Source organism: Aquarana catesbeiana, linkage group LG01 (genome assembly GCF_042186555.1).
Source record: "Aquarana catesbeiana isolate 2022-GZ linkage group LG01, ASM4218655v1, whole genome shotgun sequence".
Classification (NCBI taxonomy): domain Eukaryota; kingdom Metazoa; phylum Chordata; class Amphibia; order Anura; family Ranidae; genus Aquarana; species Aquarana catesbeiana.
The window spans coordinates 696,661,533-696,675,030 of NC_133324.1; the positions used below are offsets into that span (position 1 = coordinate 696,661,533).

General features: G+C 47.7%; 1 protein-coding gene across 1 annotated transcript in view; it reads left to right on the plus strand.

The window, feature by feature from the left end:
• Positions 1-1,679: 1,679 nt before the first annotated feature.
• Positions 1,680-13,498, plus strand: part of LARP1B (La ribonucleoprotein 1B) — a 101,768-nt gene continuing 89,949 nt past the window's right edge. The window contains 1 exon segment of the mRNA XM_073603789.1: positions 1,680-2,234. Within this exon segment, the coding sequence (XP_073459890.1) occupies positions 2,012-2,234 (223 nt within the window). The 5' untranslated portion in view covers positions 1,680-2,011.

Sequence of the window (13,498 nt, forward strand, 5' to 3'; positions counted from 1 at the left end):
TGCGCTGTATTAAACCATTTTTTACATTGCAGCGTGACGAAAGTGCTGTATCCATTGCGAACGCTAATTTTACCAGACTGAGCTGTTCCGTCTCGGAATTTCTTCTGAGCATGCATGGCACTTTGTGCGCGGAACTGGCCACACACGGTCAGAATTGACGCGATCGGATTTTGTTGTCGGAAAATTTCATAGCCTGCTCTCAAACTTTGTGTGTCGGAAAATCCGATGGAAAATGGCCGATGGAGCCCACACATGGTCGGAATGTCCGACAACACGCTCCGATCGCACATTTTCCGACGGAAAATCCGACATTGTGTACGGGGCATTAGACTGAGAACCGAGCGAGCAAAGACCACTGATCGCTTCGTTCTCAGTGTTGCGTGAGCAAAGAGCTGGTGACTTCCAGTCACCGACTCTCTGCTCTGCCCCCCCCCCCGTGCTCACTGGAGTGCTAAACTGTGGAGGGGTGGGAGCGGCCAGCTCAGGCTCTCAGCTGGCTTCAGACTGCTGTCAGCTGAAAAGGTTCACAGGTGTGCAGAACTAACTGAACTCCTGTAATCCAAAAGAGATGTACAGCCAAAGAAGCTTTGGCTGTACTTCTCCTTTAAAGTGTACATCTACCCTCTCAGTGAACTCATTCCTTCACAGTTATAAACTTTTATATTCCTTGACCCTCCCTTTTAGATAGTAAGCTCTTTTGAGCAGGGCCTTCCGAACATTCTTATATTCAGTTTTATTTTTCCCTTTAAAGCACTGGGCAAACTGTTGGTGCAACATAAATCCTCTATAATAATAATTTGCACCTGTAAACGTTCATATGCATGAGCCCATACACTTTAAAGTGGTTGTAAGAGTAGGGGGGGGGGGGCCCAAGCCACGGCCATGTTTGGTTTTTATTTTTTAGGCCCTGTTCACACTGATGCGGTGTGGAATTAGGGGGAAATTCAGTGCGGTTTCCCCGCCACATCAAAATTTCACCCCATTCGCGTTAATCGCTGCGGGTGTGTATGTTAACGACAAACCGAAATCGGTTCGCAGTTTGCAGTATTGGATTGCATGGGTGTTCACAACCTTGCGATTCTGGAAAAAAAAGGGTCCTGTGCGATTTGAATCATACAGAATGAATGGCTCAAATCGCACTGCTGCAGAATAGCATGTGATTTGAACAGGAATACAGTACGGTATGCATACGGTCCCGCACCGCATCCAGTGTGAACGGGGCCTAAATACCAATGTAGTGCAAGGGCCTGCCTGATTGCTTACAAATTTAAAGTGTTTAGGTTTGACCTCCTATTTGGTAAATCTGAATGAAAATTGTTTAATGTATGGCCAGCCTTATACCTAATTCAGCTTAAATTGTGTATAACTATGTTTTTTTTTTTTTATAGTTTGGGATGAATTAGCAGCAATGTCTTGGAAAAGAACTGGTTTCCTTTTACAGCTGGTAGCCACAAGGCTAGAGCAGGAGGCAGACAAATATAGAGCACCTAGCAATAACTTAGAGCTGTCACCGGAGTCAGGTGATCAGGAGGAGCGCGCTCTCGCCCCGCACACCCATACACACACACACTGACAGCTGCGATGACAGATGGGCGCATGCGCGCCTCGGGCCATTCTGAACGAAGCCAGGCGCGCTCCCCGGAATGGGCGGGGCACGTGGACGTGCAGTGTTTGTAAGTAAATAAACGCTCCCGTGTTGCTCTGCTCGGTGAACGCGCTTTGGACACTTAGTGACAGAGGAGTAATAGGCTGACCTGGGTGTGACACAGCGGCTGAAGCTGATTCGTTGGTGGTCGAGGCTGGTTGTGGTGAAGTGGGTGCTGTATGCAGTCCTTGTTTGCCAGGCCCCTGTATGTGTCATTGGTGTCCTCCCTCTTCCCTGTATGTGTGGAGACCACAAGGCCAGCACTTGTGTATGAGTGTTGTAGAGGCCAGGCTCAGCACCCACCTACCTACCCACCCACCCACCTACCTACTGTACAGCCCATACACTCAGCCCTGAACTCCAAACATGGCAGCTGAGGTGCACCAGGCAGCCCCTGTCAGGGAGGTGGAGAGAGGTGAAGGCCAGGACTCCATAGAGCCCAAGGCTCAGGGACACAACAAGGAGAACGACCAGCACGCCCCCTCCCAGGTCAAAGCTATGGAGGCCCCGCTACCAAAGGTCAACCCCTGGATGAAGAAGAACACCGGGCCCTCGCTGGGCAACGTGTACGGGGCCCCGGGGCATGCAGGTACGTTATGTGTGTTACCATATGCTGTACTCAACTGTTAGAATGTCTGTCTTGTCACAGCTGATGATTATACTGGTATTCCAGCCACATCTAGAGATGTAATACATATGGGATTTGTAAGAGATAAAGGCGTATCCCTCTATAGCAGGGGTCCCAAACTGGCGGCCCTCTAGCTGTTGTGAAACTACAAGTCCCATAAGGTATTGCAAGGCTTGACAGTTACAAGCATGACTCCCCCCCAGGCAGAGGCATTGTGGGACTTGTAGTTTCGCAACAGCTGGAGGGCCTCCAGTTTGAGATCCCTGTTAAGTGTGTACTTGTCTCACTAAGGCCTCTTTCACACATTAATGTCCGTTTTCATGGACTCTCCTTGCTCGGCGGGGATCGATACGTTGATCCTCGCCGAGTCGGCGGATGACAGGTCCGTCTCTGCTCACTGTGCAGGGACGGACCTGTCAGAGTCCCGCTCTCCTCCTATGGGGGATTGGATGAAAACGGACCACCTGTTTGTTTGTTTATATCCGATCCGTCAGAAGGGTGGAAAATAGGGTTTCCATCCGTCTGCATTTAATGGATCGGATGTCAGCGGACATGTCACAGCTGACAGCCGTCGCTCTATAAAGGTACATGGAGCGTCTGTTCAGGTCCGTCTGAAAAACTAACAGGCGGACCTGAACGGGTCCGTATGTGTGAAAGGGGCCTAAGTGTCATTTCTGTCTGCTGCTTCGTTCCTCTCCTAGCTGCATAAGTCACTTCTGACAAGTTTTCCTGACACCAAGATGTGACAGGGGAGGGACCTCCAGCACACCGCCTGTGATGGACAGCCTCAGCTCTGTTCCTTTCCCTGTTCCCTTCCCTCCAATCAGTTGTCAGTCCCCCCCCCCCCCCCACACTCAGCTCCCAGCCTTGTTTTCTAAAAGCTCAGACAAGCTGCATAAATTCTGCACTTTGGACGGATGTTGAGAAGAGTGCCAAAGATGACCAGTTATAACTTTGTGTAGGAGAGTTTGTTTTCATCTCCATGTATCACCTAAGGCCAGTCATTTCACTTGGTTTAGGTGATGGTTTACAACCACTTTAACCCTTTCACACTGATCACCTCCTGGCCCTTTAAGTGTTATAAAAGCCGGGGGGCGAGCATTTGGGTCATGTGACTGAATCAGAAAGCTCCCGATTGCAAGTATGCATTGGGAGCTTACTGATCCACGCTAGCTATCGTGCTGGTATCCATCCCCCATTAGCTAATCAAAACAGCCGAAGACCCGGCACCCGAAGGAACCCAGTGAAGTTCCCAGTGCTGATGAGGGAGCAGGCATTGGACCATTGAAACTCCAGTAAGTATTTGTGCCTTTTAGTACTGCTTTAAAGCAAAATTACGATCAAGGGGTTAATATAGCGCACAATAGATGTAGCCGAGTACATATAACTAAAAATGGTGGGGGGAAGGGGGTGGGTTGGGGGTTCCTGAGAGGGGGAACTTGGTGGTGGTAGTTAATGTTTCACAACAAGTTCAGGTATTGGTCCATGTAAGGATAAAATGATGCTGAATAAATGGAAGGCAGCCAGTCTATAAAAGCTAGAAGAAGCTCTGGAACAATAAAAAAGAAAGGATGGCGCCCTCTAAGTGCAGCATGTATGTTAAAAATATTTATTACAATAGATAAAAACACTCACATTTGAGTTGCTAAAGACCAGCATGTAAAGTAGTTTCATCCGCGTGCTCTCGGGGGATGTGGGTGTCACGGGCCAGTGGAGGGGGGGGGGGGGTTCCTGGGATGTGAGTCCTGTGACCTGGGTCCTGGTAGTTGTTCCGTTGGTCCCGAGGGTCCTCAGAGCCTCCGGGCGGCCAGGATGTCAGTCATGGATCCTCCGTTGAGCGCCGTGCTGACCTGCGTCTTCACTTCCGGGAGCGGGGTGAGGCGGGCGGTGCTTCGCATTTGGAACATGCGTGCTCCTTCAGGCTATGATGAGTGAAGACGCAGGTCAGCACGGCGCTCCACGGAGGATCCATGACCGACATCCTGGCTGCCCGGAGGCTCTGAGGACCCTCGGCACCACCGGAACAGCTACCAGGACCCAGGTCACAGGACTCACATCCCAGGAAACCCCCCCACTGGCCCGTGACACCCACATCCCCCGAGAGCACGCGCATGAAACTACTTTACATGCTGGTCTTTAGCAACTCAAATGTGAGTGTTTTTATCTATTGTAATAAATATTTTTAACATACATGCTGCACTTAGAGGGCGCCGTCCTCCTTTCTTTTTTAAAGCAAAATTAAACCCTCTTATCCATTACAGCCAAGAAAGCTGCCACCTTTTTGTCACCATGCTGCTGCACATGTGTTAAGTTATGACACCAGTCATTTGATGGCTTGATGGTTTGGTTGAGAGTATAAGCACCTGTGACAGTTTTAATTTACAGCATGCATCAAATGTATCTGTTTTGGGGAACCATTAAATCTAATAGATTTAGTTCTGTTTTGGAGTGGACCTGTTACTAAAAAATAAAATCAGCATAAACCTCTGTATACTTACATGCAGTCATCTTCCATTCTTTAACCACTTCAGCCCCGGAAGGATTTACCCCCTTCCTGACCAGAGCACTTTTTACAATTTGGCACTGGGTCGCTTTAACTGCTAATTGCGCGGTCATGCAATGCTGTACCCAAACGAAATTTGCGTCCTTTTCTTCCCACAAATAGAGCTTTCTTTTGATGGTATTTGATCACCTCTGCGGTTTTTATTTTTTGCGCTATAAACGGAAAAAGACTGAAAACATTGAAAAAAAAATGATAATTTCTACTTTTTGTTATAAAAAAATCCAATAAACTCAATTTTAGTCATACATTTAGGCCAAAATGTATTCGGCCACATGTCTTTGGTAAAAAAAATGTCAATAAGCGTATATTTATTGGTTTGCGCAAAAGTTATAAAGTCTACAAACTAGGGTACATTTTCTGGAATTTACACAGCTTTTAATTTATGACTGCCTATGTCATTTCTTGAGGTGCTAAAATGGCAGGGCAGTACAACCCCCCCCCCCCCCCCCCCCCCCCCCAAATGACCCCATTTTGGAAAGTAGACACCCCAAGGAAATTGCTGAGAGGCATGTTGAGCTCATTGAATATTTATTTTTTTTTGTCCCAAGTGATTGAATAATGACAAAAAAAAAAAATTTTACAAAAAGTTGTCACCAAATTATATATTGCTCACACAGGCCATGGGCATATGTGTAATTGCACCCCAAAATACATTTAGCTGCTTCTCCTGAGTACGGGGATACCACATGTGTGAGACTTTTTGGGAGCCTAGCCGCGTACGGGGCCCCGAAAACCAATCACCGCCTTCAGGAGTTCTAAAGGGCCGTACACACGATCGGACTTTTTGACAACAAACATGCAAATTAGCTGTTTTGGTGCAACATCCGACCGTGTGTACGCTCCATCGTACAAACTTTTTCAGTTTCCATTGGACTTTTGTTGGACGTGCGAACGGACAAACTTTCCGGCAACACAAGTCCGATGGAGCAAAGTCCGATCGTGTGTACACAAAGCCATTGGACTTTTGTACAAACTACAGTACGCAGCCGCGAGAATGTTTCCCGGCGGCAGGGTACTGTACATCTCGCGCTAGCTGCAATAGAAAAAACGCATTTTCCTTCTGCGGCGGGCGCGAGAGGGAATTCCCCTCTGGGGAATACCAAGCCCTTCGGTCTGGTATGGATTTTAAGGGGAAAATCCCCCCCCCCCAAAATCCATACCAGACCCTTATCTGAGCACGCAGCCTGGCCGGTCAGGAAAGGGAGCGCGGATGAGCGAGCGGGCCCCCCACCCCAAAGCACCTTGTCCCCATGTTGATGAGGACAAGGGCCTCTTCCCGACAACCCTGGCCGTTGGTTGTCGGGGTCTGCGGGCGGGGCGCTTATCGGAATCCGGGAGCCCCCTTTAATAAGGGGGCCCCCAGATCCCAGCCCCCCACCCTATGTGAATGAGTATGGGGTACATCGTATGATTGTATATTTACACACACACACACACACACACACACACACACATCCACACACACATCTATATCTATATCTATCTATCTATATATATATATATCTATCTCTATCATATGATGACATGACCATGCCCCGGGACTGTGATGTCATAGGGGGGCGGGGTCACCGCCTATATAAGTCCGTTGCGGAGCGCACAGAGACCATTCCGGCTGGAGAGAGCGTCGTGTCAACATCTCTGGAAGAGAAGAGGGAAGAAGACGATCCAGAAGTCCGGACCACCGCTGGCAAAAGAGCGCCAGAAGATAGCGGTCGAGCCGGCAGAAAATGCGGACACCGGGAGAAGACGCCGGAGAGACCCCCGAAGTCGGAAGAAGACCCCGGAGTTGCCTAATAAATTACTTTAAAAACCTGTGTACTGTGTTTTTTATTGACACTTTTTTCCCTAGGTGAATGGGTAGGGGTACGATGTACCCCATACTCATTCACATAGGGTGGGGGGCCGGGATCAGGGGGCCCCCTTATTAAAGGGGGCTCCCGTATTCCGATAAGCGCCCCGCCTGCAGACCCCAACAACCAACAGCCAGGGTTGTCGGGAAGAGGCCCTTGTCCTCATCAACATGGGGACAAGGTACTTTGGGGTGGGGGGCCCGCAGGGCGCCCCCTTCCCCCATGTTGAGGGCATGCGGCCTGGTACGGCTCTGGAGAGGGGGCCGCTCGCTCGTCCCCACCTCCTTTCCTGACCGGCCGGGCTGTGTGCTCGGATAAGGGTCTGGTATGGACTTGGGGGGGACCCCCACGCCGTTTTTTCGGCGTAGGGGGTTCCTCTTAATATCCATACCAGACCTAAGGGCCTGGTATGCCCCTGGAGGGGAACCCGTGCCGGTTTTTTATTTAAAATTTGGCGTGGAGTTCCCCCCTCAAGATTCATACCAAACAGTGCCTGGCATTAGCGGGGATCCAAGTTGGATCCCCGCACCAGTGTCAACCCGGCTCGCAAGGTGTCAATCTCGCCAAAAAAAAAGTGGCGAGATTGACACAATATCAGACAACAATACACAAGTTGACCAAAGGGTGGTGGTAAAGAGCTGAAAAACCACTGATATGGGGAAAGTTGGCTGGAAAAGTCCTGTCGTCTGTATGCAAGACAAACTTTTGGGCAACGCCCTTTGTACAAAAATCCAAGGGAAAGTTTGTACAAAGTCCTATCGTGTGTATGGGGCTTAAGGGTGTAAATTTTTGATTTCACTCCTCACTACCTATCACAGTTTTGAAGGCCATAAAATGCCCAAATGACCCCATTTTGGAAAGCAGACACCCCAAGCTATTTGCTGAGAAGCATGGTGAGTATTTTGCAGCCCTCATTTGTTTTTGAAAAATGAAGAAAGACAAGAGAATTTTTTTTTTTTTCTTTTTTCAAAACTTTGTGACAAAAAGTGAGGTCTGGAAAATACTCACTATACCGCTCAGCAAATAGCTTGGGGTGTCTACTTTACAAATAGGGTCATTTGGGGGGGGGGGGTTGTGCCATCTGGGCATTTCATGGCCTCCGAAACTGTGATAGGCGGTGAAGAGTGAAATCAAAAATTTACGCCTTTAGAAAGCCTGAAGGCGGTGCTTGGTTTTCGGGGTCCCGTACGCGGCTAGGCTCCCAAAAAGTCTCACACGTGGTATCCCCATACTCAGGAGAAGCAACAGAATGTATTTTGGGGTGTAATTTCACATATTCCCATGGCATGTTTGAGCAATATATCATTTAGTGACAACTTTGTGCAAAAAAAAAAAAATTTGTCTTTTTCCCGCAACTTGTGTCACAATATAAAATATTCCATGGAGTCGATATGCCTCTCAGCAAATAGCTTGGGGTGTCTACTTTCCAAAATGGGGTCATTTGGGGGGGGTTTGAACTGTCCTGGCATTTTATGCACAACATTTAGAAGCTTATGTCACACATCACCCACTCTTCTAACCACTTGAAGACAAAGCCCTTTCTGACACTTTTTTTGTTTACATGAAAAAATAATTTTTTTTTTTGCAAGAAAATTACTTTGAACCCCCAAACATTATATATTTTTTTTTAAAGCAAATGCCCTACAGATTAAAATGGTGGGCATTTCATTTTTTTTTTTTTTTCACACAGTATTTGTGCAGCGATTTTTTTTCAAACGCATTTTTTGGGGAAAAAACACACTTTTTAAAATTTTAATGCACTAAAACACACTATATTGCCCAAATGTTTGATGACCTAAAAAAGATGATCTTAGGCCGAGTACATGGATACCAAACATGACATGCTTTAAAATTGCGCACAAACGTGCAGTGGCAACAAACTAAATACATTTTTAAAAGCCTTTACAGGTTGCCACTTTAGATTTACAGAGGAGGTCTACTGCTAAAATTACTGCCCTCGATCTGACCTTCGCGGTGATAGCTCACATGCATGGTGCAATTGCCGTTTACATTTGACGCCAGACCGACGCTTGCGTTCGCCTGGGGGGGGGGGGGGCAGGGGTGCTTTTTTTTTTTTTTTTTTTTTATTATTTTTATTGTTATCTCAGGGAATGTAAATATCCCCTATGATAGCAATAGGTAGTGACAGGTACTCATTTTTTTCAAAAAAAAAAAAATGGGGTCTATTAGACCCTAGATCTCTCCTCTGCCCTCAAAGCATCTGACCACACCAAGATCGGTGTGATAAAATGCTTTCCCAATTTCCCAATGGCGCTGTTTACATCCGGCGAAATCTAAGTCATGAAATGCTCAAAGCTTCCGGTTTCTTAGACCATAGAGATGTTTGGAGCCACTCTGGTCTCTGATCAGCTGTATGGTCAGCTGGCTGAATCACCGGCTGCATTCTCAGGTTCCCTGTTGGGACAGGAGAGCCAGAGAAAAACATGGAAGACGGTGGGGGGGCATTCCTCCCATTGCTTGTAAAAGCAGTCTAGAGGCTAATTAGCCGCTAGGATTGCTTTTACATGAAAGCTGACCGCTGGCTGAAAAGAATGATACCAAGATGATACCTAAACCTGCAGGCATCATTCTGGTATAACCACTCAAATCCAGCAACATACCAGTACGTTGCTGGTCCTTGTTGGGCATATATTGTAATCTATATATTTTTTTTTTTTTTTTTCATGCGGGCTGAACGAAAAAAAAGATTGATCGGTGGATATGCCCACCATTAGAATACCTCCCTTCATCCACCCACTTCTAATGATGGGCATACATGCACCATTTATATATGCCGAAGCATGGGGGCATCTGCCCCAAAAGTTAGGAGCAAATCTCTCCTCCGCCCCTGCTGCCCCCATGCTTCGGCATATATCACCTCCGCTGAAGTCACGGCTTTATATATCGTGGGAGCAAACGCTGTTGCTGTCAAGATAAATAAATCCGCTCTGCAGCTGAATGGCGTACCTGAAGACAAAAAAATGGTAACAATAAAACACAGTAAACAGTAAAGTATAAAAATTGCATACCTGAAAAGCAAACATGATAAAACATTGCAGAATAGAATACAGTAAAAAAGAGCAGAACAATAGAGAGGGAATAGAGGGAGAACAATAAAACAACAACTTTTTTTATTTTATATATTTTTTTGTTTTTTCACTTTTTTTGTAACTGTAACTTTTATAACTGTAGCCGGTTCCAGGTTCGGGTCTCTCAAAATGCGATGGCATCTTGGGAGACCCTGTGAAAGTGTGCCTAGTCTGTGCAATGCTGTACCCTACGCTAATACCCAACTAGTGTATGGTAGCGTTCAAAACAATCACCAATGCAAAGACCAGGATTGTCAGGACAGGAGGGACAATAATAGCGGGTGTCACGCCTATATCCGCGCTTGCTGCAGACACGACATCTTCTTTTTTTGGGGAGGTTCGTTGGGTAGGGGTGCTCGGGAGGACATAAAGAAAATGCCTCTCATGCAGCCGACTGCATTTGGGGATGTGAATGGGGTAAGTACGGGTGCTGCAGAAGTGGTGGGTTCCCAAATAGGATTGGCGAATGCAGCAGGAAGGGCACTATGGGCACGACGGGCCTGTGTTTTGTCTTCTTGGTGGCAGCAGGACACTACTTGTGCTTGCCACCTCACCAGCTTGAACTGCACTTATGGGACTCGCCACGTCACCAAGTGTTACTGCAGTGCTGGTTTGACTACGACCGGGGTGTACTAGGCCGCTGGTGCTTGCCAGTTCACCAAAAAAGCAATCGCAGGTACCAGGCCTGACTCTGCGAACGCTGCAGTTATGTGTTTAGTGTTTTGTAAGTGACAGTGATCGATACTGCACTTGGCTGGGCGGAGGGGCAAAATGCAGGTGCTAGCAGGTATCTGGGCTGATCCCGCTAACACTGCATTTTTGGGAACCCTAAACTGCTGGGGACACTAGTATAGATCGGATCAGATATTGATCCGTTCAGACACTATACCACTAAGGGAGGTGTATGGTGCATGCGTGGGTGTTGTCGGTACTGGCGCTAACCTGACGCTGCCTGGGGCGACGCAGACCCTATCTAACCCTAAAACCTAACTTGTATCACCGCTGGGCGATCAGGGGGCTAAACCTTTATTAGGTAATAAATGGCGGGTGCCCTGACACTATAAAAAATAAACTAACTAACCAGCATCACCCATAACCATTATACGGTGATCAATGATGAAAGGGTTAACTAGGGGGCAATCAAGGGGTTAAAACCTTTATTAGGTAGTATATGGGGGTCCCTGACGGCGAACCTATATATTTACCTCCCTAACTAGTGTCACCAGTGACACTAATACAGCGATCAGAAAAACTATCGCTTAGTGACACTGGTGAAGGGGGGGGGGGGTGATCACGGGGTTAACCTTAATTAGGGGGGGTTAGGGGGGTACCCTAGACCTAAAGGGGGCTACCACTAACTGCCCTACCACTTATAACTGTCACTAACTGACACCAATGCACTAATAAAAAAAAAAAAAAAAAAAACTGCTTGGTGTCACTGTGACGGGGGGGGGGGGGTGATTAGGGGGTGATGGGGGTGTAAAGTATGCCTGGTGTGTTTTATTGTGTGTGTGTGTGTAGTGTTTGTGCACTCACATCGATGTCTTCTCTCCTCGGCGCCGGAATGGAAAATACCGAGCCGAGGAGCGATGACATCACTTCCTCTGCTGCTGTTTACTATACAGCAGCAGAGGAAGAATCTCATTGGCTGGGAGCCCACGAATGGATGGCCTCCCCCTCACCTCTGATCGCTCCGGGACAGAAGCCAACCACCTCGGGCACCGGGGGGGTCCGATCGGACCCCCCGCCCGCGGGAGGCAAGTAATGTACCCATGCGTTACTTTGCCTGCCCGTGCCATTCTGCCGCAGTATATCTGCGTGAGGCGGTCAGCAAGTGGTTAAAGTGGGTGGTTGTAAAGGCTCCAAGTTTTTTACCTTCATGCATTCTATGCATGAAAGTAAAAAATGCCCCCCCAGTCCCACTAATACCTCCATCATGATACAGCAATGTGCACGAGATCCTCAGCTCTCGACCACAGCCAGTGAGCCAATAAGGAAAGAGGGGGTGGGGCCGAGCCGTGGCTCTTTGTGTGAATGGACACACAGAGCCATGGCTTGGGTGCCCTCATTGCAAGCTGCTTGCTGCAGGGGCATTTGGCAGGAAGGAGGGGCCAGGAGTGCCAGCGGGAGACCAAAGAAGGGGAGGATCTGGGCTGCTCTGTGCAAAACCACTGCACAGAGCAGGTAAGTTTGACATGTTTATTTGAAAAAAATAAATAAAAATTGACCTTAATATCTCTTTTTAATAAACAAACATTTTTTGTTTTACTTACAATTACTGGTTTTCAACTTCTGGTTTCTTGAGGCATTGGTTGTGTAACCGGGGCCTCACAGCTACATTCTGGGAAGTGTCTGTCATATGTTGCATAGATATTGATTCATCTGCTGGTTAGGAAAAGAGAAATATGGTATGCAAAACATAAAAAGTCTGCAATAATCTATAAGTATCTGTTTGAAGATTGTCATTACTAAACATTTTTAAAGGTGCTTTTGTTGTAGTTTTATAAGATAAGGCTGAAGATCCTCTTTAAAGTAGGGGTCCACCGAATGGAAATTTTGGTACCGAAAATGAAGGATGCACTAGGCTGAAAACCGATACCGAAAATGACAGTTAAAAAAAAAATTATATTTTTAAATACAATTGTATTTGACTTTTTTAATATCATCAATTTAAATTAATATGAATTTATTGTTGGCCATTATTGGCACCTTTAGTGCAAGAAAAGCTCAAGAAAAATGCAGTCCGCAGCCTCTAACCATCTCTTGTATCATGTCTGCAATCTCTTACTTAAACTTGAACACATTGCTAATAGTATCAGCAAAATTTCTCCCTTCGTCTTTCAGGACAGCACCTGGAGAGATCACGTCACACTGATACAATGGTGAGACGTTGAATCAGTGTGACGTGATCACAGGAGGCGGGACATTGTTACTGTAACTCTGGCAATTCAAATACAGCTCCGTGACACGCGGAGATTTCCGCTCTGTTCTGGGCACTGGCAGGCTGCATGACAGGCACTGGTGAGGCTGCATCCACAGACACTGGCAGACTGCATCGATCTCCTGCATCATGTCTGCAGTTTGATCATCTCCTGTATCATGTCTGCTAGAGGTGCACCGAATAGAAAACCTTAGTTAGACTTACCGGTAACGGTATTTCTACGAGTCTTTCAGGACAGCACCTGGAGAGAGTAGCTCCACCCACTTTCCCAGGAAATGCTGCAGTCAGTTTTCTTTAAAGACCAGACGCTTCCACCATGGCCTCAGTTGTAGTGTTTCCTCCGCCATGGTGGAAGCGCTGCAGGGAACCAGGGGTGTGCTATGCTTTCCCCAGGTGGGGAGAGTATGGGGCATACCTGTAAATTTGTTTTATTCGCAGGCCAGCCCAGCAACCCTTACGTGAGATGGATGCTCCGGCGTATCCTCCTCCCAGGCTGCTGGGGGTCTCCGCTCCTTTAGACCGGCGGCACAGGCTAAAGGGAGGAATGGCATGTATTTGGCGGTGGCTCCTCCATCCCCCAAGCCTCCATGCCTTCCGGCTTCTGATGGCGAATGCGTCATTACGACCGGGGGCGGGAATTCCGGTGGCGCGACGCGGTTTCCGGTTCCGGCCGCTGGAATGCAGGACGAGGGTGCGGCCTCTTCTGGCTGACGAGGAAGAACAAACGGTGGTGGCAGGAGCAGGAGCCACTCACGTCAGCCAGGCCCAGGTAAGCAGGGACA